Source organism: Rhopalosiphum padi, chromosome 3 (genome assembly GCF_020882245.1).
Source record: "Rhopalosiphum padi isolate XX-2018 chromosome 3, ASM2088224v1, whole genome shotgun sequence".
NCBI lineage: Eukaryota > Metazoa > Arthropoda > Insecta > Hemiptera > Aphididae > Rhopalosiphum > Rhopalosiphum padi.
In genome coordinates this window covers 40,908,151-40,935,675 of record NC_083599.1, presented here as the reverse complement: position 1 = coordinate 40,935,675, position 27,525 = coordinate 40,908,151, and the positions used below count along the sequence as shown (strand labels likewise).

The 27,525-nt window shown below is 26.9% G+C and overlaps 1 protein-coding gene across 5 annotated transcripts; it reads right to left on the bottom strand.

The window, feature by feature from the left end:
- LOC132923861 (patronin) lies at nucleotides 1-27,329 on the bottom strand. 5 transcript variants are annotated; one of them, XM_060987837.1, is made up of 26 exons: nucleotides 26,269-27,199; nucleotides 14,084-14,179; nucleotides 13,779-13,985; nucleotides 13,378-13,587; nucleotides 13,059-13,306; nucleotides 12,879-12,988; nucleotides 11,671-11,781; nucleotides 10,421-10,502; nucleotides 10,164-10,356; nucleotides 9,880-10,063; nucleotides 9,602-9,820; nucleotides 9,350-9,522; nucleotides 9,165-9,284; nucleotides 8,985-9,094; nucleotides 8,271-8,897; nucleotides 7,994-8,205; nucleotides 7,651-7,925; nucleotides 7,348-7,578; nucleotides 7,036-7,272; nucleotides 6,738-6,936; nucleotides 6,496-6,588; nucleotides 6,326-6,397; nucleotides 5,707-5,796; nucleotides 3,792-3,972; nucleotides 2,900-3,175; nucleotides 1-2,274 (listed from the first exon to the last, which is right to left on the bottom strand). In XM_060987837.1, the coding sequence occupies exons 1-26, from the start codon at nucleotides 26,323-26,325 to the stop codon at nucleotides 2,130-2,132; spliced, it is 4,758 nt and encodes a 1,585-aa protein (XP_060843820.1). In that variant the 5' UTR covers nucleotides 26,326-27,199; the 3' UTR covers nucleotides 1-2,129. The 5 variants fall into 5 exon arrangements, with proteins under 5 accessions (XP_060843820.1, XP_060843821.1, XP_060843822.1 ...); XM_060987838.1 differs by lacking the exon at nucleotides 26,269-27,199 and adding an exon at nucleotides 25,860-25,992; XM_060987839.1 differs by lacking the exon at nucleotides 5,707-5,796 and having other exon boundaries at nucleotides 26,269-27,197.
- Nucleotides 27,330-27,525: the final 196 nt, after the last annotated feature.

Here is a 27,525-nt window from a genome sequence, read left to right as displayed (position 1 = left end):
TTACGAAAAAGAAAAAAAGCTTAGTATATTATCACAATTTAATCGTAAGTTAACAACACAACATATATAATATAATATAGTATTTTATATTCATTGGGTGTAACGCTGTTAATTAAAGGTTTTTAGTGAACATAAACAATGTATTAAAATAATAATTATTACTATTAATATTATTATTATTATTATTATTATTACAAATATTAAAATGTACCTGTTGTAAACAATAAACAATCATTTTTTTTTAATCGGCATTTTTGTCAGTTTCTCTAAGACTATGGCTAAAAATTAATAAATATACATATATAGACATATTATTTATAATATATATATGTATAATAATAATAAAAAAATAATAAATAATAAAAAAAATTAAATAAAAAAATAAAACTGAACAGAACAATTACAAACCGCACCATTCTGATAGCTTGACATAATAATATACATCGTTTAGAGATGAAACAATATTTAACATGTAGAAATAATAATCAATGATTTGTGTATGTTAAATACACATTAATTCCAAGAAAATATATAATGAAATAGTAGTAATAATATAGCAGTAAATAGTTGTAGTTGTAGTTGTAGTTGTAACAATAGTAAATGACAAGAAAAATAGTAAAAATACTTAAGAAAAAAAAAAAAGGGAAAAAGGAAAAACATAAAAAAAATACTAATGTTTACAAATTGGCACAAATTGTTAACAAAACAGATCTTAGAGTATAAACTTAAAATGAATAAAAAATAAACTATTATACTAAATAAATAAATCAATTTTAGTTGGTTACTAATATTATAAATGAAGACATTATACATTTTTTTTTTTTTGGTATTAATCATTTGGGAATAATATAATTTAATAATATTAATTAATAATAATGGTGTTTTAACAATTTTTTTTTCATTTATTTGTTATTCTATTTTTTTTTCATTAATTTTGATTAAAAATTATTATTGTGTGATCTTTAATGTATACGACTGACTGTTATAAAATATTATATCTCAATAATAATAATAACATAGTATAATATATACTCCGATGCAAATATAAAGGTGAAATTACGAGTGTAATGTTTAAACCTATACTTATGTTCAATGTTTTAATTAAGTAAAAAAAAACAAAACACATTTACAAAGAAGCTCGTGAATACGCGCATTTTCACATATTTTGTACGAAGCAACGATAGTTCGATATGCGCTAAAATCGTTTCTTATATAGATAATAAGATAAGACATAAGTAGATGTACACGTTAATAAACGGTTTAAAATAACATTGATATAAATGATCAAAACTAGTTTGTTCTTCAGAAAAAATAAATTATATCGAAAAAAAAATTATCTATCGAATATTATTACAGCGCCATTGCCTAATATTATGAACTGTACAAAAATCGTAGGTTTAGCGATTTTATTTACCACAAAGTGTCAAAAGTATATAAATGTAAATATTTAAAAGAAAAAAAAATTATTAAATTTTTTAAATTTTCTTAAAAATGCTTACACAAAAATACTACTGCAACACACTCACACAATATGTATATATAAATATATAGGTAAACCAGAACGCACGCAACATGTGGTTTGAGTAAAAAATATCCATATGTTAGTTAATATTCTTAATAATACAATTTTAATAAATCACAACGGACGTACAGATTATAAAAAAAAAAAATTCTTAATAAGACAACAATTAATACAAATAGGGGCTGTAAATGTATACAAAATAATATTTTTCAACAATACATATTTTTTATCTCCGCGAGGATTAAAATTAAAATTATTATAGTATTATTAATTATATATTAATATTTAAATAAATATATATTATATTTAAAGGTAGGTAGGTAGGTAGGTAGGTAGTAGTTATTATTCGGCTATAATTACTTTTTATTTAAATATTAATAACTATTATGCTAGACGACAGCCGAAATAATTAAGACTTGTGTTAAACGAAAATTGTTAAGAAATCACTGGCGCTTGGCGTGTAGTAAGCGGCGGGATAACAACATAATATCGTATACCGTACAAGTTATACGGCGGGTATTTATATTTTATCCTAAATAATAATAATAATACAAAATTAAACAAACAAACGACAACGATTGCCCGGGCCGGCGGCTTCGGTGTTGCATCAAACGACTAGCGTCATGTCTTTTTTGTTGGGATAATTTACTTTTTTACCCTGCCACAAGCTGTTGTGTATGGTGAACGCGTCGATGGTGACAGTCAAATGCTTGGTGTGCACTTGTGAGAAACACTTGCCGCCCGAATTATACCTGTAAAAACCACGGGACAACGTTAATTCAGCGTCATAATATAATTAATAACAACGTTGTGTTTTCCGGGCTAATACGATTGATTTCCGGGTGACTATTTTTATTATTATTAATTTGAATTGGCATATTTTTGTCTAAGAAAATAATGCACGCATAAATATAATAAAAAAGAATTTATATTTTATATCGATTATATTATTATATAGATTTAAAATTGCAAATGATCAATCGTACATTCGTACGTCGTGGGCGAATAGTTGCGGAAATCCAATATACTCGTATATTTAAAACACACATTTCTCTGCTATATACGTACATATTTTTCTTACATACATTTGTTGTTGTCTATTTAAACATAAATATGTTTACGAAATGTTGTGAAATACTTTATTTTCAATAGTTTGAAGTAATATTGTAAATAGAAATTATAATAGAGTAAATTTATTTATTTGAGATTCATTATTGATCTCAGGAAGTGATTTTATAAAAATGATTTTTCGTAAATAAATAAAATATTTTTTACAATTTTGAGCGTCTCTAGTTAACAACTATTCGCAGACAACTCTTCTAAACAAATAATAATAATAATTTGTTATTAATTTCATTTATAGTTGATTTGACTCACTTGAAAAACCTGTCAAACATACGATCAGTGACAATCCTCGGACCGGTACCGTAGAGTTTTGCCACCTCTTCAGTCTCTGGGTAGTAAAGATATAGCGCGCGGAATTGGCAGCCCGTGTCCCGGAACAGCACTAGGAAGTGCCTGGCCTCAGATCGGTTGATTTCCTCAAGTACCCGCTTTTTGGCTTCCCGGTTCACTACGCCCGGGAACACACAATACTCTACCGCATTCAGTATTATACCACGGTTGGACTTGGTCACTGGTTGTTTGTAGAGCCTGCAAAGAAAACGGAGCATAACTGTTAGACTAAATTTAGACAAGAATTGAATTTTTCCCCAAAAATTGAGTTAAGATATATTAGGTTATACATCTTTTATCAAAACAAAAAAAATATATATGTATAACGCATTTTTATAGAATCATTTTCGATGTGAATCTTATTAGCTCAGTTTAAAACGATTTATTTTAGTTATTTATATAACGTTGCTTGTTGAGTTCATGGGAAGTACAACAACAAGATTACACGCTAATTAAGATATTGTGCAATATCAAAAATGTTTTCTCTCGCCAAAAACAATAATATAACAGGGTCAGAACGATATAATATTAGGTACCTACCTATGTATTAATAATATATATTACAATATATTTTTATTGGAGGGTTTAGAGAAGAAATGTGTTAAGAAAATGAAAATCGTTAACATTTTATGGACGAGGGCTATATTATAAATACAGATTATTATAAATATATTATAATTCTATAATACTGCAAGTACATCGTCATGGATAAAGTGTAAACATTTAGAAAAGGGGCACTATCGCCACTATCATCAACTTATCAGTCAATATCTAAAAACGGACGGTGTTGATGTAGGCCATCGTTCACACTTACCTCGGACCGCTGTAATCACTACCACCGCTCTCACTTGCAGCGTCATCGAACTTTCGTCGGACGGGTAGCGATCCTGGACCAGACGGCGATGCGGCCCTCCTTGGTGGCGTAGCCCGTCCTAGACCCGAGTCCGTGTCACCGCACCGGTACAGCATGCTGTCTTGGTCACAACTCGAACCCCCTAAAAATTAATATTTATATAAAATTATAATAGGTACACTCACCACAGACTAACCGCAAAATACATGGACGGTGAAAAGAAAATGCACGTCCAAGTGTGTATGTTAGGTACCGTCAATGATAAAATTAGGGAATTAACATTAATCAATAAACAATAATAATATTTCCAATCAAACAATATTGATTAGGAAATTAAGTTGATGTATTACACATTAGGGTGAATACTTTGTAATAGTTGTAAATATATTAACAAAATATTTGATTTTTACAGCATTGCCTATATTATTGTCTATTGACTGTCAATGCCTAGGCAGTAGACAAGGACCGTTAACTAATGTTTAGACATTAATGATATTATTTGATAGACATTTATGTTATATTACCTAAATTATACCATTGACGGTAACATAATTATTATAATAATATACTTTATTAAATAATATTACAAGTATGCACATTATTTAAAGTGAATTATACACCAAGTATTGTACATTATTATCCAGAACCATTATTATTAATCATTTTTTTTAAATCTGAAAAAAACATAAGCAGATAGGTGGTGGAGAGTATAATATGAAACAAAACTCTTTATTGTTGTGATTAAAATGCAGAAATTAGTTATTAAAGCTTGAATGTTATTGCAATCTAGAATTAAAAAATTATGCACTTAATTATTTTTAATTAAAATTAATAAATTATCATTCAGTAAGAATGTATAAAATATGGCATATAAATAACTACATAATATATTTTCATATCAATATTAGTTGAAATTATTAAAAAAAAAAAAACATAATTGTTAACATATTTAAGATAGATTTAACTGGCAACCAACATATTAATATTGAAAAATTGATTTGTTGTTGCATACAATAAAAAATATATAGCATACTTAGTAACAATTCGGAGCATTTAAAAAACAACATGCAAGTAAAATATCATGAAGGACCAATTTGTTAATGATGAAATAAATTGATCATTGATACACCAATTTTTTTTATATACTAACTAAATATTTAAATATATTATTTAATGACTTTTTTGTTATTAAAAACCTTAACTAATTTACACGCTGTAGGAACATATTAAAATTTACAAAACAATTCATAACATAAAACCAAATATAAATAAAGTAGTATAATATGTGTTACCTACTAAAAGATAAAAAGATCTGAAATATGCATTACAAAATGTATTTAGTTTCATAACATCTTAAAATAGCTCTCTCAGACTTATAAAAATATAATAACAATGATTTACCACTAATATTCATAACAATTATAACCAAAAAGTTACGAATTATAATCAAGAAAAACAAAGAAACATTACTGCAGAACCATATCTTATCATTTATAGTAGGTTTAAAATTTAGTAAGTACCACAGCACATTGTGTTTTCTATAACAGTAACAAACACTTATATAATTTATAAAATATAAATCATAAATGGATAATATATATATATATATTGATCTATATTCTATACTGATGTTGCCTACTACTATAGTACAGTACATAAACGTATTAAGAATATTATCTATACAATCATATCAAAAAAATGTTATTTAAATAATAATACTCAAAATTCTGAAAGTTATAAAAGCTACTTCAAAAATTTGAATCGAGATAACATAATTTAGATTTCCGCCACCATGACACATAATATTTGTATGTTTTAGCTACAAAACTATCATGCGTGATTGACCTTCACCATTTTTTTTTTACATTTAGCTTACCATACAAATTCATGAGAGAACTGGATTTACGAGGTGCACTATTGTAGTATCCAAAATTTGTTTTACGCTTTGTTCTGTCCAAAGAAGAATCTGTAAAAACGTTCGCCAAACATGCTACCAAAATTTTGTAAAACAAATACTACATCCTAAGAATTCAGTAAGGATATTTCTATACAGAGAAATTAATACAATTTTTAACTGAGGGTTCTTGAAATGTATCAGAACTCTAGATTTTAGCACATAATTATATTAATTATTACTTTAAAAAATAAAACTACATTTAATAAATTGTTTTTCTTAATTAAGACAAATTGTATTTTTAATCCAAAAATATTAATTTAATTGCAATGAATTATGTTGTGCTTCTTGCGCTATATTTATAACATTTTAATTTTAATTTGAAGAACCTAACTCTAAATGATCCTGATATTAACAATTAGAATACTTATGATACAATATGCTTAAAGAAGCATAATGCTACACATACACACATATCTTGTAATTAACATTGCTATACGAGCAAAATATACAATTAGCAAGCAAACTAAAAACGACTAAGAAATATATATAAAAAACAAATTTGTCTACACACATCGGGCAACATTAAAAAAATACTAACCTCTAGAATTTTTGTAAGATCCATGACGGTCCAAATTTCTTGGAGTATTAAGTTTCCCTTCATCAGTCAAGTCTAAACAACAAATAAGAATTGGGGAAAATACTAATAGGCATCGCACAGATGCAATATCAATTATAATTTTGGATCAGGAATATTAGAAACCAACATACCTGAGTAAAGAGAGGAAGTTGATGTTCGCCGTGTTTCGGCTAAGCAGTCTTGTGATCCCCGGTAATAATCTCGTCTAATTTGTGAGTTCAATGCTACGTGCACAAAATAACATTTTTAGTTTAGTAGTGTTCAACACAAAAACCAAATAAAGATTAAACAAAAAAATTTCAAACATCAAGCGTGAATATACAGTGAGTATTGTAACAAAGAGTTATAAAAAAACAATAATATTGATACTCACTAGCAAGATTTGTGATTGAACCTTTTTTGCCTCGAGAAGGTGTCATTGTTCCATCAGGAGTATCGCTCCGATCAACATGTATAGTTTTAGGTCGGGGCCGTCCACTCTGCATTTTACTCCGTAACCTTGGAGGGCCACCCATAGTATGATTGTTATTGATTTTCAACGAGTTCAAAAGTTCTTTATCAATAGTTTTCCCCTTGAATATTAAAATCGATTATAAGTAAAATTATGTAAAAAAAAATAAAAAGTATTTATATTAATAAATATTACAACTGCATTTTTTCTTGCTACTTACTTCTCTTTCGGCTTCTTCAATTGTCTTTTTAATCCTATATTGTTCTAATATTACTGCCCTTCTCTGTTTTTCTTCTTCTTTCTTGCGCAGTTTCATTTCTTCTTTTTCTTTCTCTTTTTCTTTACGTTTCTGTGCTTCGATTTCTTTTTTGTTCTTAATTTCTTCTTGTTGCTGTCTCCGTTGTAAGGACAATAAAAGAATTCTTTCTTTTTTCTTTTCCATCTCGTCAATAGCCACCTTAATATGACATCAATTTACATAATTAGAAACATTATACAAAACAAAGAACAATTTTTAAAAGTATACACATACAGGATCTGGATTTTGGTTTTCAATAATGAGCTCAACTCCAGTTGAAGTTGGAGTTTTGGAACGATTAATTTTGCTATTGGAGTTCTGCAATACTGCAGATTCAGAGGCAGATTTAACTGGAGTAGATAATTCTTTGGACTTGGCAATTGTTGAAGAATTAAAATGTCTAGGAGAAATATCCAAGTTGTTTAGAGACACAGAATTGTTTAATACTTGAGTCAAATTCCTTTCCTGTACATCAAATACATTTATAAAACAAATTTAATTAATTTTTTATATTACAAAAGTAAAATAATTACATACTTTTGACACAATTTTTTTCATTCTCAGTGGGGGTTTGGGTCGTTTAGGTGCATCTTCATCTTCAAATGAGACATAAAAACCTTTATCCGATGTATTTGCTGATGTATCTTGACTAGTATTGGATATAGAGGTATTATTATCATTGAAGGAATTTCGATTAATTGGCATATGTGTCCTTGTAGGAGATGGTATCCTATACGTCCTATGTCCAGATGTTATTTGAATTCTATTCAGGCTTTCGGAAAGATCAAGATCTGATTTATTTGCATCGTTGCCTAAAATCAAATGTAAATTCAAACAATATAGTTTTGTTGTATACATGATATTTATATCATAAACTTACCAATGAATGAAATACTTTGAGGTTGCATATCGTCAATGGATGGAGTTGGCATTTGAGAGTGGCTAACAACATGATTGGAATTACGACGAGGAGGAGGAACTGGTGATGAAGGACTAGTTTTAACACCAGATCTATTTAACAGAGCAAATTCAGACTTTTGACGTGGCGACCCACTCAATGACGATGGTTGTGAAGATTTTGGTATTGTGCGACTAAAAAAAAATTAAATCATGATTCAAATAGCTTAAAAATATTAACTAGCTTGTAAAATATTTACCTCCCATTCCAAACGTTTTGAGATTCTTGAGCAAAAGTATGTGTCTGTGGTGATGAAGAAATGTCCCAACTTTTTCTGAATTTTTGTTGCTGCTGTTGCTGTTGTGGTTGTTGTTGATTGTTGTGTAAGAAAAACTGTTGGGATTGTGTTTCCTTATTAGGTGGCATTATTTGCTCATATGGGTCTTGTGGCAAATAATGGTTGTCTGCTGGAGAATATACATTGGGATTTGGTAGTGTATTAGAAGAAACTGGTCTTTGGTTGACATAACCTTGCTGATTTTGGTATTGTGTGTGCTGTGGTTGATTATAATTATTAAATGCTGGCATAGGTGGTTGATTGTGATTCATAAGACTGTGCCATTGTTGATTATTATCAGTGTTATTATGTTCCATGTGTTGAATCATTTGTCCATTAGGCATTACACAATTATTACTTTGTTGGCGGTTGATTAAATAATTTTGAGGTTGGTGAATGGAATGAGTGTTTTGATAAACTTGTTGTAGTGACTGGATACCTGGATAATGTTGAATCATTTCTGACTGTAAACTATTATGTTGCATTTGATTTTGTTGATTAGCTAAACATTGTAGATCTGCTTGAATCTCTTGATAATTTGAATGCATTCTGAATTATTTAAACAAATTATAAATACAAATAATTAAAAATAAACCTTTATGAGACTATGAACAATAAATAAGTAATAATAATAACTTGGAAAGGGTATTATAATCTTCTGTATTAATGTGATCTAAATCGGGTGTCTTGCGATCATCCGTGTATTGACTCATTCGATCAGACCATTTACTTTCCATCCCATTATCCTATAAAATAAATAATTTATCAGTATTCATAATACTTAAATATTAAAATAACAATATTTTATACAAATACCTGAAATGAAAAAGACTGCTGTGCATTTTTAATAGAAGATGGTGAAATATTACCGTCATTAAACATCATTCTGCTATAGTTTGAATCGGGACTTTGTAAATTCCTACCACCATTTTTACTCTAAAAACCAAACATATTACATTTTAATATTGTAACCCCAAAATGAGTTAACATTTAAAAATTACTCTTGTAACAGCTTGGAAAAATGCAGCTTTTCCTACTTGCTGTCTTTGTCTATTCATAAGAGATTCCATTTTACGTTTATCGTTTTCAATCTGTCGTCTTTTTTCTTCTAATTTTAATTTTATATTGAGCAATTGGGAACTCATAACAGAACCATCACTTTCAGAATCATCTCCTATAAAAGTTAATTATAATAAATTTAAATATCAAATATGTATGAATGACAATAAGTCTAAATTGTTTAGCAGCATTACCGTGATCACTGTGAGCAGCAGAGGAAGAACTTTGTTGTAACCACGTAGTAGTACTGGATGGATTCATGGGTTGTGTAGTAGTATCAACATAAGACAAACTGCGCTTAAGAGTAGGCATAACTGGTTGAACAACAGATTCTACATCATCAAAACTATCATACAACATCCGTTGAAGTCCTTGACTATTGTTTGATGCATCACTGGAAACCCTCGACATTGCTAAAATGTATAATATTTTAGAATTATTTCACTAACCTAGTTAATTAATTCGAAAGTACCTGGACTAGTATTGGAGTGTTGTAATAGATTATGAACACCAGAACTATCATTTTCCTGAGAGTGAGAATTAGTTACTTTGCTAATGCTATCTTTTCTTCCAACGTGAATCGCCGGTTCTTTGTCAGGATTTCGGCCAAGAAAATGTAAATTATCTTGTGATCCACCAAAATTTTCAACCGTTAACTAATTTAAATAAAAAACAAATGTAAGTTTTAGTTTAATAGTTATAGTTAGTTAATTATTAAAAAAATTTCAATATATAGTGAATACTGGCAGAACATACTTGTGAATCTTCAGAAAATGAATTTCTTCTTGAGCGTCGACCAGCATAAGATTGTTTTCTTGTATCTTCCCAATGAGTTGGTTTACCTGCTGCTACATCATTATTAGCATCACCATTACTAGGATTTAACATTGAATTTAGTGTAAGAACAGAGCGATTACGATGAACAACAAATTGTTCTTCACCATTACATCTAGAAACACAATAATAATAAAATAAATTATATAACATTTATTTTTTCAAAATTCGTTAAATACCGGCTAGTCTTTTTTCCTTCTTGTGGTTGTTGAGGTGTTATTGTATTTGAAACTTTTTTCACAGAATTGTTATGTGCCATGCCTACAGACAAAATACTACGTAAATAGTTGCAACTAAATTATTTAAGTGTCATAATTAAATAAGAAAACAACAAAGTGTATTCATATAACTTCACAACATTTAACTACATAAAGATTATAATAATATAAGTACAATAGTACATCATAAATACAATAATATAACTTTCAAATAATTTTAAAAATTGACTTATATAATTGCACAATTACTTTGATAACATTTTTATATTTAATAAATTAAAAAACTAAATTATTTTATCCATATCTATAAAAATATTTTCAATATTTTAAGTGCTAAATTTCTTATTTTCTTTTCTTATTTTATTCTAATGTTTAATTTTCCCAAAGAGAAAATAATTATTCATATTACTTCACTTAGGCAATATAAAGAAGTACATAAACTAATTGACTTAAATATTGAAAGATATAGATATATCTAGATATGGATTAGATTAAAAAAATTGTTTTTATTAAAAATGTAATTAACTATTTGTGCTCAAAAATTGAAATTCTATAAAACATATACTTTTAAAAATAAACTGTATTATTTAAAAGTGAATACTTTTAAAAGAAAATTTTTTTTAAGACTTCTTTTAATCAATACAATTTATAACTTTATAAGCAAGTAAAGACAGGTATTGACAAATATTTGTTTGATTTTCTAACTTAACTAAATTTAAAAAATGATATAAATATTTAATAATTATAAAATCTTTTCTATGTAATTAATAAAAATAAATAAAATGTATAAAAAATTTTTTAAATATATTATAAATATGACTTCACCGATATATTTATTTAATAGACATTCACCAAAAATCATAATACTATACATAAACATCACAGGGTAACATGCATAAAATATAAAAATAATTTTAACCTTCAAATAAATACTATTTTTAATATTAATTAGTCTGTAAACACATTAATTATTGCAAACATTAGCAAACAGTTAATAATTAATACACATTGACAATGTTGAAAATTGTATTGAGGTATTAATATTATCCAAATTTGATCTTAAAAAAAGATCTAAAATTCTATAATAAAAATAAAGGTGTAAAAAACACAAACAAAGCTATGCGGTGATAATTGAATTTAGAGGCAGATATTGATAAAAAAACACACAAACAAAAATAAACTCATAACCAACTCGAATATTATTCAGATACCTGTAAACCCTGTTGAATGTGAATCCAAATTACTGCGGAGATCCGGTATAACAGAAATTGCTTGAGGTAACAAACGTTTATGCGCTACTCCGTGGCTATTCCTCGGATATGCTATCACCACAAGCAAAAAAAATTCTATAATGGTTTGAATCTTTTTTTATCAAACTTCTTTATGCAACCCTCTTTTGTGTATTATTTCATTTATAATAGTTATATAATGTATTATATTTGGTTAAATAGTTAAAAATGTTAAAATAATATCCATTCATTCATTCATAATTTTAAAGTTAGAATGACAATCGTGCAAAAATCAAAATATTTTAAATATATATACATAATCTATCTCAAAAACATTTGCATGTAAATTTGATTGTACGAACAATAAAAAAAAAAATTTAACTTATTGGGACTGATAATTTTATTTTATTATTGTAGAATATTTTATTTTAAAATAATAAATAATTTTCAATATTATAAAAAAAATTTTTTAGTTAAATAACTGTAATAAAAATGTTAAGTTTAACTAAAAATCACATTAAATATACTGGTTTATGCATAAAAGAATATATAAACTTACTGTGGACGTGTAATTAAATTTAATAATGTTTTCTTAATATTAATATTGATTGTAAAAATATATTTCGTAAAACTTAACTATTGCTTGAATTTTTTTTTTCTTTTTAATATAATTTTAACTACAAAAGACTGATTTTTTATGGTTACTGAAATATAACGTATAGTTATTAACTAAAATATAAAAATTTAAAAAATACTAACTTTAAAATAGTTTTTATTGATAGAATTAGTCACTATATATATATATATTTATTTATATTTATTTTAATACTGTTTATTAAAATTAAAAAAAAAAAAATTATTCATCTTAAAATGTGAATAGCAAATACTTAGTTTCATTTTTGAAGTTATCTCAAATTGAATTAAATTATACTTCTAGTACTCAGCATAATATGCTATATAGATAAGCAAAAAAATATTAAATATTTTAGAAAAATACAAAATAAATTATGAAAAAATGCTGCTGGTGTTTGAAATGAAAATGTGTATGAAATGGTTTTTAAAAAATTATCTGATTTATTATGTTCACACTTCAGCCATTCATAAGCATAACAAATTATTAGAAGATAGTATTCTAATTCCACGTCCACAAAATAAAGATTTGCACAAATAAAACTAAAAATTTAAATTACCGTCTGCCAAATCATTTCTACCCTGATTGAAACTGACACATTTAGCTGGATGTATTTCCAAAACATTGAACAAATCAGCAAAAAATGCAATTAAATTTGTTTTCATAGATCTATAAAATATAAAGGCTTTTAAAATAAGTATAAATAATAAAATTAATAAAATTATAATCATATTAGTACCCTCTAATATAATATACATCTTGTGGCCTCATATGAAATATGCTAAAAGGCAAACTATGATCGCAAAAATCATTTATAACACTGAAATTTTTTATACAGTCTGTAGATGTTGGTGCTTTAGATACAGTAATATACTGCCAAGGCAATTCATCGGGACAATAAAAAGATATCAATGCTGCTATAGCTGCACCATCACTCATTTCATGGAAATCATTCACAGGAGCAATGTCGGGTACAGACGAATTCTCCTAGGTTTATATACCAAAATTCAGTAAATTTAAAACAAATAATATTGAAAAAATATTTAAAATATACCAACCGTTTGTGAACTAGATATTCGATGTTTTAAAGCCTCAACAGTACGATTAACCCATAATAAAATAGCTCTTTCATTATCCTCAGGCATTACAATAGTGGTTCTGTGAGGAACATGATTCAGTCTTTGTATAGCAGCCATCACGCGGTTAGGTGTTGCTACTTCTTTCGCATACAATGTCATAACAGCTTCCATTATTGCCATATGAGCACTCTATACAAATTAATAACATTAAAATATATTATTATTCACTTAAATTAAGAATAACCATAGTTATTAAATATAGTTAAATTAATTTCATGAAACTACCAAAACATCACTCAAAATTGTATAATCATAAAAAAAAAATAAGTGTGTCAGCATTGAATTTTAACAATATTTTAATAATTATAACAAAAACTTACAAGTTTTAAAGGTGTTGTTTGAATTAAAACAGTCTCTGTTACTGATGGATCATTTACAGTAACACCCTTTTTATTCAAAGCTTGAATAACTCCCCAGTGGTTAAGATTATGATAATTTGGATCAGAATATATATTTCCTAGTGCCAGACAATAAAGTTCAGCATTAGCTAAAGAATGGACCAAAGGTGGTTTTAGATGTTCTTGATTCTAAAAAAAAAATATAAACATACATGCATATTAAATTTATATTAACATTAAAGTATATAAATTAAAATATCTATAACTTAAGAATATTTTATACTTACATCATGGTCTTTATAAAATGGCTCAATAACATTTTCTGGAATTCTATTATTGTATGCCTTAGACAGAAGCCATTTTATTGTAGCTCTTTGTTTAGCCTACAAAAATAAAAATAATAATGATATATCATTATACAAATAATAAAAAAAAACAATAATCATCACTTCAATTTAAAATACCTATTCAAATACATTAAAATACAATTCTACATTATTTCTGTCTAATACAATATAATCAATTAACTATGAACAAATTTAGGTACCTTTACTAATTAACTGCATATTATTCTTATTTTATACATAATATAAAATACATTTTTACCTATCTATCATAACAATTATAAATATTTAAAGTAGTTTTTTTATAGTTTTGGGTGCATACAAATTGCTTACCAAGTTAGGTAAATGCACCTTTTTGAATGAACAGCGTCCAGAACGTAATTTGTATTTGTGTTACTTTTTAATTTAGTTAATATTAATAAGTAATTCATAAAGTGATATTACAAAAAAAAATTTACATTTAACAATTTGCTTAATATACAGTAAAATCTCTATTTAACGAAACTCTATGTATAACAAAATATTTTATAGAATCATAAAATTTTCATTCGAAAACATTTCTATTTAACAAATTAATGTTGTGTCCATTAATTTTACAAAAAATTTAAAAACTAATTGTTACATATTTATTAAGTACACACTTGTTAACCAAATATAATATGAGAGTACATACACAATCAAGCACAATCATACTTCATTAAATTGTATTAATTTATTACCTTAGATTATAGTTATTGATGTTGTATGTAAGAGATGATCTACTAACAACAAAATCAATTGTCACCAGTTTGTCAGGACAGGAGATATTATTAATGAAGAAATACCATTAGATAAACTTTTTTAAGTTACAGTCAATTACAATTTATAAAATAATTACTGACAATAACCTGTACCTAATCTAATGTATTATCTGTGTATTTATATTCATAAAAAAAGCTCCAACATTATTATTTATACACTACCATTTGAATAATTTTAATTATTAAAACATTAAATAAACTTATTCAATTTTAATGTATGCAATAAATAACAATGTTAATAAACCTAATAACTGATTACGATTGGCAAAATGATATACAAAATATTGGGGTTAATTGTGGTTTTAACATGTTATCTGTTTGAAAAATAGATTGTATTAAACTTAAATCATGGTCCACCTAATCATTGTGGTGTAAGCATATACGAACGTTAAACCCCTAAACCCCACTCCTAAATATTTTATAAGACTCAAATTTTTGTTAAATATGTTAGCCATTTCATCTAAAATTATAACGGATTTCCGTCTTCATTGAACATCCAAACTATTAAAAACTATAAATAATTATAATATTTAATTAACTTTAAAATATTAATGTTGTAATACTAAGTACTTTTTTAAAAATAAAAGTGTATTTATTAAATTGAAAATCAGTTTGAAAACCATTAATAAAAATATATTTAATAATTTAATTTGGGACGCAACTTGTGTTACTTTAATTGTAAGATAAGAGTTGGACGATAAAATTCGTAAAACTATTACTCAATTTGTGTGCACTTATAATTTTTACTGGGGTTTTAATCCCAGTTTTTACCTTTACAATTTTTCTTTGAGTAGTTCCTAGGGTATTCAAAAGTTAATCTATTTTTATATCAATGATTGAATTAGCAAAAAAAAATCATAATAGTTTAACTTTATGATTTTACGAGTAATAAATAATAATTACTAAGTTTCTACATGGACGTATTGTCTCCATCTAACAAATATACAACATAACACAATTACGTTCAAAAGAATCCATTTTGTGCTGTTGATTTCAATAATATACCAGGTATAAAAGTAAAAATATTATCTCGGGGATTTATTAGACTAATTTATATTTTAATTTCAAAGAGTTGAAACTACGTAAAATTGAAAAGTATTCATCATTCACTTTAAGCGGATTCGGTACTAGTTTTCAAGGATTTTAATACATAGAAAATTGTCCAAGTGTGTAAGTACGGGTCGTATAAATGTGCGTAGCAAGTGATCATTAGTGTGTGTAAAATAAAAGGTAGTACGCTCCCGCAAATGTATGCACATGTTAATAATGCAATACACGAATATTAAATCATATTTTAATTTTGTTTTTTGTTAAAAGTATCAATCTTTAATAATTACAGTATAATTTTTTATCATTTACAATAGGCACCTAAAAACATTTAAATAATTGATGACATTTTCTTAAAAACGACATTTATTTATAGTTTAATATATTTTTTTTTACTTCAATATTATAAAATTTTAAGTAAACATCTTAACAAATTTATACGTTTTCAGTCGGTAAAATTGTTTTAAGATTTTGGTAGAAAATGCGGGAATGACCTTAAAATTAAAATAATAAATAATAAATTTTACGAGGTATCTTAGATAATATTTTTACCTTGAAATCTAATGATAATTTAATTTACTCTTCGATTAATATTAACGACAGAAAATATAGGTAGGTATCCCACAATTTTCTTTATTGCAAGTTAGTTTCAAAACAACATATGTTGTCAAATTTAGATGTCAGTTTTTTTAATATTGAATCCCTTTTATACGTATTTAAATGTTTTAAACCAATATGTTCTTATATAAAAAGTTAAAGTATTTTTTATTATTATTAATATAATTAATGCTGTTTAATACTATTACTATGGGCATGCTTTCATTATTTAGGAGGTACCTACTATAAATTATAATTATATATAGGTAAACATAATTAAGATATAGAGGCCCGGTATTAGGCACTCATCTAGCTAAACACACATCCGCGCAAGATAGCTAGTGGGTGCATTATTATTTTTAATTTTTACGCAATAATTGTATTGCATTCTAAAAACAATTCCTAGTAAAGCTCAGTTTATTGTTTCCCTATAAAATATCAAAATATTTCAGTTATATGGTATTATCGTGTATATTACATCCAGTTTTCTGCTGTTAGAAAAATTCAATAAATATAATTTCTTTGTTCCATGATCAATTCATTTACGTTTTATAAAAAGTCGATGAAAACTTCTACAACTTTGGATGCTAATAAAAAATTGCAATAAATTCATAGAACAGCTTTTTCCATATTTTTAGTTTAAATTTAAAAAAATTATTAATCACAATCACATTACGAAATTAATATTATTAATCCTGATTTCTGTTTGCATCAAAAATTATAATGCAATATTGATCACTCATTCTCGATTCATTTAATTCCTGTCATTTTCGGTGAATTAAATTACTGATTTAGATATCATGTTTAATTATTATAAAAATTGTCAAGCTTATTTGGATACAATTTTGTTGTAATGCATTAAAAATTGTAGGTTTTATAAAAAGAATTTGTAAATCTTTTAATTTAATGACTTTTATGATAGATTTTAATAAAATATTTATATTGTATCTTTATGAGGTATATTTTAAAGTATGAAGCCGTTGTATAATATATCCAGTTACTTCTTGTGATATGATAATCAAGTTCAAGTAGAACGCGTTTTTTAACTTATTAGTGTTTACATTAAAAATTGATTGCTGACCCCATGCCGATTTGCCGCCAGTTATGCTGCGGATTAGCTTGAATAGGTACTTTAGCTATCAGAAGGCTTGAAACTAATTTATTATTTTTTAAATTCAATCAATTATGTCTGATTATTTAAAACTAATTTATATTTCCAAACTAAACAAAATGAAAAGATCTATTATTAGAGTTAAAATGCATTTCATTTTTTTTATATATATACAATCTACATCGTAGCGTTTAAGCAAATATAATAAGTGAATGGTTAAATAATGAATATTTAAACTTTGAAGTTAAACATTTTTTTAATATTAAGTATATGTTCTTTTAACTAGATACTTTAACTAATGTGCGTATTATCTCAGAAATGAGTCATGCGCTCGTATAGCTTGTACAGCAAACATTTATAGTAAGTACCTCCTCGTTATAAATTATGACGCTTATTGCGTATGATGCACCATGGTAGTAATAATATAAAATGAAAAATTTTTTTACACATTTTGTTATTTTAATTTAAAATTTTCCGCGATATTAAAACTAAAGAAAAATTTAGTAATGACACCTAACTTTGACTTAAAATATTAACACTCCAAACTTAAAAACTAGAATCGAATTTTGAACTCTGAAGAGCTGCTACACTAAATCTTATTTCACGAGATGACGTATTAATTATTAATTATTATTAACATTACTAACGCGTGTTCTTGAATACGATAATTAATAATTGAAAATTAAATTATTATAAACGATATCTAAATATAGGTTAACTCAAAACGTCAAAAAAATATTGAAAAATTGAATATTTAATAATAAAATTTAGTTAAACCAAAATCATAGTTTTAAGGTTTTTTAATAATTTTACACTGAATTGAAATATTTTATATTAACATGTAATATAGAATTAATCCAGTCTTTAAAAACAATATAATACGAACAACCGAATACCGATACATCGTTATTAGTTTATTACTAACCTAGACTTAGTAAATTGAAAGCTAAACATTCATTGAATGTATTACTAAATTAAAGGTATGATAAATATTTATTTTCGAATATACCTAACACACTCATAAGTACATTACTAATAAATTAATAAGATAATTATTATAATCCATAATTTTACATTATAATCTGTTATAGCATAGATTAAATATACTAGATTATATTTAATCTATGGTTATAGTTTGTTAATTTTAGAAAAGCTCAAGATATTTTCAGAATTCTTACGTAATCATATTACCATTTGCAGCTCGATAACATTTTATTTTTCGAAACATTCTTACGTAAACGCTAAGATATATTTTGAAAACAGAAACTAAATTATCGATAAAAAAAACGATTTTTTCTTTTTCATTAAGAAACAAATAAAATATATTGGAATGTATTGGAATTTAATACATCCGAATACATTCTATTAAATAAATTATGAACTATTTTAATAAACATAGCAATATAATATGAAAAAAAATACCTCAAATAAACTACTCGTAATAAATATGTAATTATAAGACCAAAATTAATTGATACAACTCACGTTTAAGCTTAGTATTAAGTATACATAGTATATGATAAATATTAATATGTACGAGAAAATTTAAAAATGAAATACAAAAACCAATATTTTTGTTTAATGTCATGTACTCATGTCAAAAAAAATTATCTGTAGACGATTTTAAAATCAATAATACGGTTTAACACTTTTTTAATAATTTTCCAATTGCTTTTTACTGATAAACGTCCGCCTTAAAATAACTATATAAATCTAATGTCTCAAATTGGCATACCTATTCATTGGCCTTATTACCTAATAATAATTCGTAGACGTGAAAACAAATCATCCTACTCTTTGACCTCAATGAGAACATTGAGAACAAGTACATAATATAATAAATACAATCTCAAAACAAAAATTATCTAAATAATATATTTTAAAATGGGTATAAATGTTAATATAAATAATATTTATTATAACAAAAATCGTCGAAAAATGAATATAAATTGGGAATACATTTGTGCCGATTTAATAACAATGACATATGGTAACATCTGCTATATTATTTTCTATTGACCTTAGTACGTATATGGTTGATATGTCCTTAAACGAAAAGCAGTTAATTGTTATTCTAAAAATGTGTCTACCCCTATTGTACATCGCCTGATGTTCACTATTTAACACTGCTGATGGAGAAATACAATTAGGTATGAAAATACATCGATATATGTATTTTAAATCTGTGAGTGAAAAAAAATGTCTTTACACTATTATAAATTCCTTGTGATTAATTTGATACATCCTAAGACCATAATATAATATCAATGGACAGACAGGTGTGGTGGACCGCATGGGCCCCCACAAAACGACTTCCATTGCCAACGCCTTCTTCTGACTACGAGAGTAGGTATACTCCTACTTGTTTATTTAATAACATTAATGTAACATAAATCTATGTTATGCAAGACAAAATAAACTCAAAAAACGCTTATGGCTTTAAAAAGTAGTTCGTATTTTTTTCAGACCTACAGATGTTTGGATATATATACCTAATTTAAAGTACTTAATATAATAATGTGTTCAAACAATGATGAAGCCAAAATTGTACAGAAATATTAAAGTACTGTTAAGATAGGTATATAATATGTAGTTTATTTACAGTGTAGTATAGTTAAATTGGAAGATAGTTGGTTGAAAACAAATTATTATTATCAATTTGTTAACAACAAAAAAAACAACACACTATTAATAGTATTAAAATGTTCTAGAAGTTAATTACTAATTTAAAAGGTAAATAAATGCTATAAAATTTAGAGTTCGTTGACATCTCAACTAAATGTTTAAAAATATCTTGACAATTAAAATAATTTAACGTTTTGTCCACTGATAAGTGATAACATATAATCATTTCTGTTTCGTAAACCTAGATCGGAACCTAGATATTAAACGAACTTCTAAACAAAATCAAAGAATACGGCAATACCATAAAAGGAATTGAAAAATAATTATGTTTCATTTAAAGCACATTACGACAATATTATGTCAAAAATTATATTAGGTAACTGGAAGTCGTAACAATTCATGAACATGAATATAATATGTTATACATTTCTAAATATAAAGTATATACGACTCTAAAATGTATTGCCGATAACTTCGTAAAAAAATATTTAAATAATAATCAATCTTGTATATGTTTTTGAATGTTTGTACAGTATATTTTTCTAAATAAATGATATAATATTCTAGGTATATTATTAGGCAATTTGTATTATGAAATGTTCCTAACGTTTTTCTCTAAATAAATATTATATAAAGAACCGAAAATACACATTGATAATATTATGAATAGTGATTAATAATGTTTTTATCATACTTTATTCGTCTAATACTCTCATCAAATATAAATTGTATTATTTTTTTTTTTTTTTTAAACAAAAAAAATTATAAATCATACTATTTAAAAAGTGACTATTACTAGATCTATATTGTGACGTTTTTACATTTTTATGTGATCATTCCTCACAGGAATATTTTGAGTCATGCTTTTTGTTTAATATTAATTATATTATTTATTTATTTATAATGATTACACATTAAAAAAAAAATACCTAAAAATTAGGTCATTTTGAAATTTATCAATATACTAATAAAATGTATACATAAAAGAAAATTTTTAATTTCTTGACAAATTTTCAATTTTTAAAACATTAAATTACCAACCACATTTTATCAAAATAAAATGAAGTTTCAAAATGTTAAATTTAACAGACCCAGGTTTACAAAAATTAAATTGTTATATTGTCAACATTTAGCAGCCCTAAATAGAGCCTGCAATGATACTTCACATAATTATATTGTTAACACATTAAAAACTATTTTTGGAAATATTTATTAATATTTATTGTTTTGATCAAAATATCAATAACAAGTCCAATATTAAATTTTTTCACCTGTGATAGAGATTAAACAATTTGTATGAATATTCTTGTATAAATTAATAGATAGGATAAAATGTACTAATATTAATTTTAGACTAGGTTGCAGTTTTTTTTAGGTTTCTATTTCTAGAATATAGGGTATAAAACTTCATTGATTTAATATTACCTGTGTAACCTTAAGAATTTATTAAAAAACTGTCTCTTGATAAGATCAAATATACATTAATAATTGTAGTTACAGGTTAGGTTAACAATTATCAAATAAATGGAATGGTGCAAAAATTGATAATGTACAGTATAGAAATTACACGATTCTAATAATGAAGATATATTCATTTTAGATTTTAAGCACTTTTTTTTAAAACTATTTCTCTACATTTGTTTAAATAACTAAATTTAAATTGTATCCCGGATTTAGATTTACGGACTAGTATCCTAAGTTGGTTCATGAACTTGGCCTCAAATTTCTTTTAATCAATTCCTAACAAAATATGTAATAATTAAATGAGCAATACTCATAAATAATTAAGTAAATAAATAAATAATCAAGGTTAGGTAATGGAAATTTCACACCCTTAACTAGATTTTCTGAAACAAAAAAAGATAATTCATTTTAAGACTAATAAGTACCTAATAAAACTATTATTACTATGTTTTTTCTGCCAAACGCCAATGAACATGCAACCAAAGTAAAAACTATGTTTATTGAAAAAATTATATTTTATGAAATTTATGAAAGTAATACATAGTATTAAATATTAAAAATATAAGAACTAATAATGACCTATATTTTTTGTCATAGATCAGGCAATTCAAACGTCAAAAAAATTATTTACCTATTAAATTATAATTACAATTGATTAAAACATATATTAAATAATTTAAATCTATGAAAATTGTTTAATTTAAATAAATAATTATAATAGGTACCTATGTACAATTTTGGCTTTGTTCTATATGAGGTTCTATGTTAGTTAATTACAAATCTAAGATTACAACAAACATCAAACTATAAAACCTAATTATAAAAACCCTATTCTTTTGGTACTTGTATAAAAATAATAACATCTACTTACATAAACATTTAACCATTATTACATTTTATAACAAATTTCTATTTTGGAATAAACCAAATAATATTGGCAAAGAACTATAACACATATACTTATTTTGTTTATTTTAATTTTATTTTTACATGTATAAATGGAAGTATATTTTCAGATATATTTTGATTCTAAATTATAGATAGTAGATACTTGGTACATTAAATTTAAAATTTAATGAAATTAATAAAAATTGCTATTGATTAAATATCAAGTATAAAATGTATATGTTTTTATGTTTCAAACTACTAACTAAGTAAGATATTTCTTAGAATACTAAGAAAAATAAATAAATAAATAAATTTAATTTTGATATTTTTAATATGTTTAGATAAGTGATAATTGAAATAAATATTTGATATATCGATGGTGACACGGCAAAAGGGTCTAAGCAACATGACTATTAGATGGAAAAATATATATTACATCCATTGCACGTGCACAAAAACAGCTATGACCATTATAATGATGACAACATAATTTTAAGTTTGTGGTCAGTGCTTCTGAAACTGGGGGCCATGGATATATGACTGATGGGTAATAAAATATATAATATACAACTAACCTAATCCTGATAGGTTGTACAATAATTAATGATTTTGATTAAAGGGGCCTTGACATTTTCACATTATTTAGGGGGACCCATCACAAAAAAATTTGATAAGCACTGGTCAAAGCAACACTTTTATATTTTGTTTTCTCTAATAAAAGGTCTAAATGATAAAAATAGGGAATAAACGACATTAACACAATATTTTAGGGGACAAGCAACATCTATGTGCGACTTGCTCGTACCCAAATTTTTCATATGACTATATAGTATGAAAAATATATTGTGATAGGAATGATAAGATTGTAGTACAACCGACATCAATAAGTATAAATGCCAAAATTATTGAAAAAACTTATTCAAATTGCCATATACAAGTAAATTATAATCAAAAGCTAATTAAAAATATGAATACACATGCACATATCAAAAAAAAAAAATATTCTATGAAATGAAAAATGCTCTATTTTACTGTAAAAAGTTATTGCTTATCAAAAAAAAATAAATATTTAAAAAAATAGTTTTTTGGCTTTCATGAAAACTATAAATTATGTCATTTGGACCCTTTTGCCGTGTCACCATCGATATGTTATGTAATACAAGATAATAAAAAACAGGTACCTGATATGTATACTTTTTATTACATGAAAACTTAATTAGTTACTTAATAATCTAGGGTGATATAAAATAATAGATTTAATATAAAAACACACATCATTGTAAAATCAATACATTTATGATTTATCTCTGCATTTATCTGTCTAATCAGAATCTACAATTTGGTTACAGAATATATAATATTTTAAGTTTGAATATCTACAATAATTTTTACTGTGTTTATTTGTTGGATGTTTCATACTAATTACTAATTTCACTATGAGTTCTAAAAGCAATACTCTCTCAAAGCATTATTTTTAGATAAAAATTATCAAAATAAAGAAAAAAAATAGTCTGTCAAAATATAAATAAATACATAATTAAAAATATATATTTATATTTACTTGTCTAATAAAATAGGTATATACTAAATATTAAAAATATATATAAACCCAAAACTAATAAGTAATATCCAAAGTATCTCTATACACTATACCTATGTTTTAGTTTATTGGTTAATTAATTTAAAATATGAATATATAAGCAACAGTTTGTTATAAGTATTATGTTGATATATTATATTTTTAGTTCTATATTATTTTATCTTGTTATACAATTAAAACATTTTAAATATAAATTGAAAATGTAATTACAAAATCAAAAAACAAACTTTTAGTTTTAATTGATAAGATTGCTGACATATTTCATTGACACAAAACAACCTTAAATTTAAGTAAATACCTGAGTAACCACTAAATGGGTAGTTCATAGTATTTAAAAAATAATAAACTGAAACTCACAGAAAATAAAACAATAATTACTTTAGTGGAGCATACCATCATGTAATTGATATTATGAGTAAGTAAAACAAATTCATAAACCATGAAGAAATTTAAATTTCATGAATTAGTCTATCATACTCGAAAAAAAATGTAGTCAAGTATTGTACAAAAATACTAAATTATAGAAGGATAGATACTAACTTAATTATATTTTATTTTAAAAATCTAGAATGATATTTACCTACTTAATAAATAATATAGGTATAGGTATTTTATATAACATAATTAAAAGTAATCTATCTACCTAACATTGAAGTTGAAATAAATTTTTTAATTATTGAATCAGATAGATCTAATATGTGTGCATATAATTTTATGTTATTTTGAAGAATAAATTTAATACCTACAACACTATTGTACTGATTGACATTAATATTTTATTGATTTGATACAAGTAAATCTAGATTTAATATTGGTACCTATTTATTATTATAAAATCCATAAAAAAGTGTTTTGAATTGATATACAAGCATTACCTATTTGATGTATGTACACTTTTTTATATGGTTAGTAAGGAAGTAAAACATTAGAAAAAACAAATTTTCAATTAAATAAATAAAGCAATTTTATGGGTAAGACACTTAGGTCCAGTGCTCGAATTAGAAGGAGGCGCAGGAGAACGGAGTCCGCTTTCATTTTTTTATAGATTTCAGCATCCCCTTTCATTTAATTAAGCAAGGAAAAATACTAGCTTTATAGTACTATCTTACTATATGTGCAGAGGGTGTGAGGGACGAAGTCTACAACGGGTTACTTTACAATTTATCTGCTATGGAACGGTGTTTTTTAAACTAAAACCAGCGTCCACCCTCAATTATTTTCCAATTCGAGCACTGCTTAAGTCGATAGGAATTTTTTAACTTCGAAATTGATGAATAATACTAATAAGGTAAATAATCCTAGCTAACCAAATATACACAATACATTGAGAAAAAATCTAATATTGTATCAATGAAGGTTATTCAAAACTTAGAACTTTATAAAACTAAGCATCATATCAATTGAATCAATCAATCTCAATCACGCTGTCATTTCCAAAATAGAGAAGTTGATAAATGGACAAATTATAAAAACCTTCTTGATAGAACAAAGATAGACTACCACCACCATATCGAAGAATGATGGCCGTTATCAGAGGGAATAGAATAAAGGATATTTGTCATACAAAGTTTGAATTAATAACCTTACCAGATCGCGAACCAGATAACCAGAGTCGTTCATGTCTTCTAGTGGTACGTTTGAACGGAAAAAAAAAACTATGAACAGTGAACACTGATCAAAAAATTTTCTATCTATTCTCGTACCGAAAGTCTACTCGGGCTATGTATGTTTGAGGCACTAAGCAAAACCAGGAAAAAGTCGGAATAGATATTTCATCACTGTCATTTACTGTCATATACGTGCCTAGGTCACGCGCATCGACCGCGATACCCGTTTGCCTACAGTACCTATAGTTCAAGGGAAACCTATGCAGGAACGACGTTTATGGTCGCTTTGAGAAACAGTTGCACAGTTGACAGATAAACGTCACGACCGCGCGCAGTCGTTATCTGGTCTCGTAAACACAACGAAATGAGAACGAAAACCGACGACTTACTTGCGAACAGATGTCCGGGTTGCCAGCGAAATTTCTCGATCCGTCGGCTCGGTCCATGGCTCGAGGCTTTTTTCGTACCTGCTCGACGACGATGACGACGACGATCACTGATCAACACGATCGCTACACCATAATAATACCGAAGATCCAACGACGGCGTTTCGTGGTCCACATCGATGATATTAAACTGCTAATATTTATTATTGTGATATTGCCGGACGACGATGATAACGATGATAAATTATTATAGTCGGTGCGTGCGCGTGTGTGCGGTCCGTGAGAATTAACCAATAATAATAATAATAATGGGTAAATGATAATCGGTGACGGGTGCGTGCCGAAAAAAAATAAAATTCGACGTTGTTCGGAGGGGGTCAAGGGGGCAAGTATTGGGGTTAAAATCGTAATCTAGGGGTGAAAACAAGCGATCCCCGGCGACCGATATCGATTGTACGGACGACGTGTGCAGAGTGCACGCGAGTACGCGACGACTGTCGGCCGTCGGCGGTCGGAAGGCGGAATCCAAAAATCCGATCGACAACGATCGCTCGCGTTACGGCGACGGTAGTACCCACGTACAATAATAATGTAACGTTTTGTGCGCGCGTGCGCTTGTGTGCGGTGCAACGCGCAACGGGTCGCGGGGCGAGGTGTGCGCGACGGTTGGGCGGCGGCGGCGGCGGTGATAGTGAGCTAGCGCGATGCCCCCCCGAGTGTGTCAACTCGTTGCCTACAGCCGGAACGCGTCGAGTGCGAGCCGACGTGCTGTCGGGCGCCTGGCGAGTGAGAGCTGCTGCTGCAGTGCCGAGCGCAGACGAGTGTACCGACTACCGAGTGCTGGACTGCGGTCGCGGTCGTCGTCTCGTCGAGTGCTGGAGCGCGTCAGACGACCAGCACCAGACATCAGACCGCCGGACCGATGTTGCACGAAACGGCGTGTCTGTACGTGCGTGCGCGTGTCTGCGCGTGTGTGTGTGTATTCGAGTTGTACGAAATGCGAATCGATGAGATAATAATATTATTATTATTTATTATTTACGTCTATTGTACACGGTATTATTTTATAAACAGTGGGAGAACGGCAAGTGAGAGCGATAAAGCGCGAACTGCCGAGTGATATCGCTGTATTGTACTTTTTTTTATGTTGCCGCCGCACATTGATGATACTATGATAGTACGACGGCGACAGCGAGAAAAGGAAAACAATCATATCCCACCAATTCCCACGTCTCGCCACAATATTCTCCCGCCGCCCGG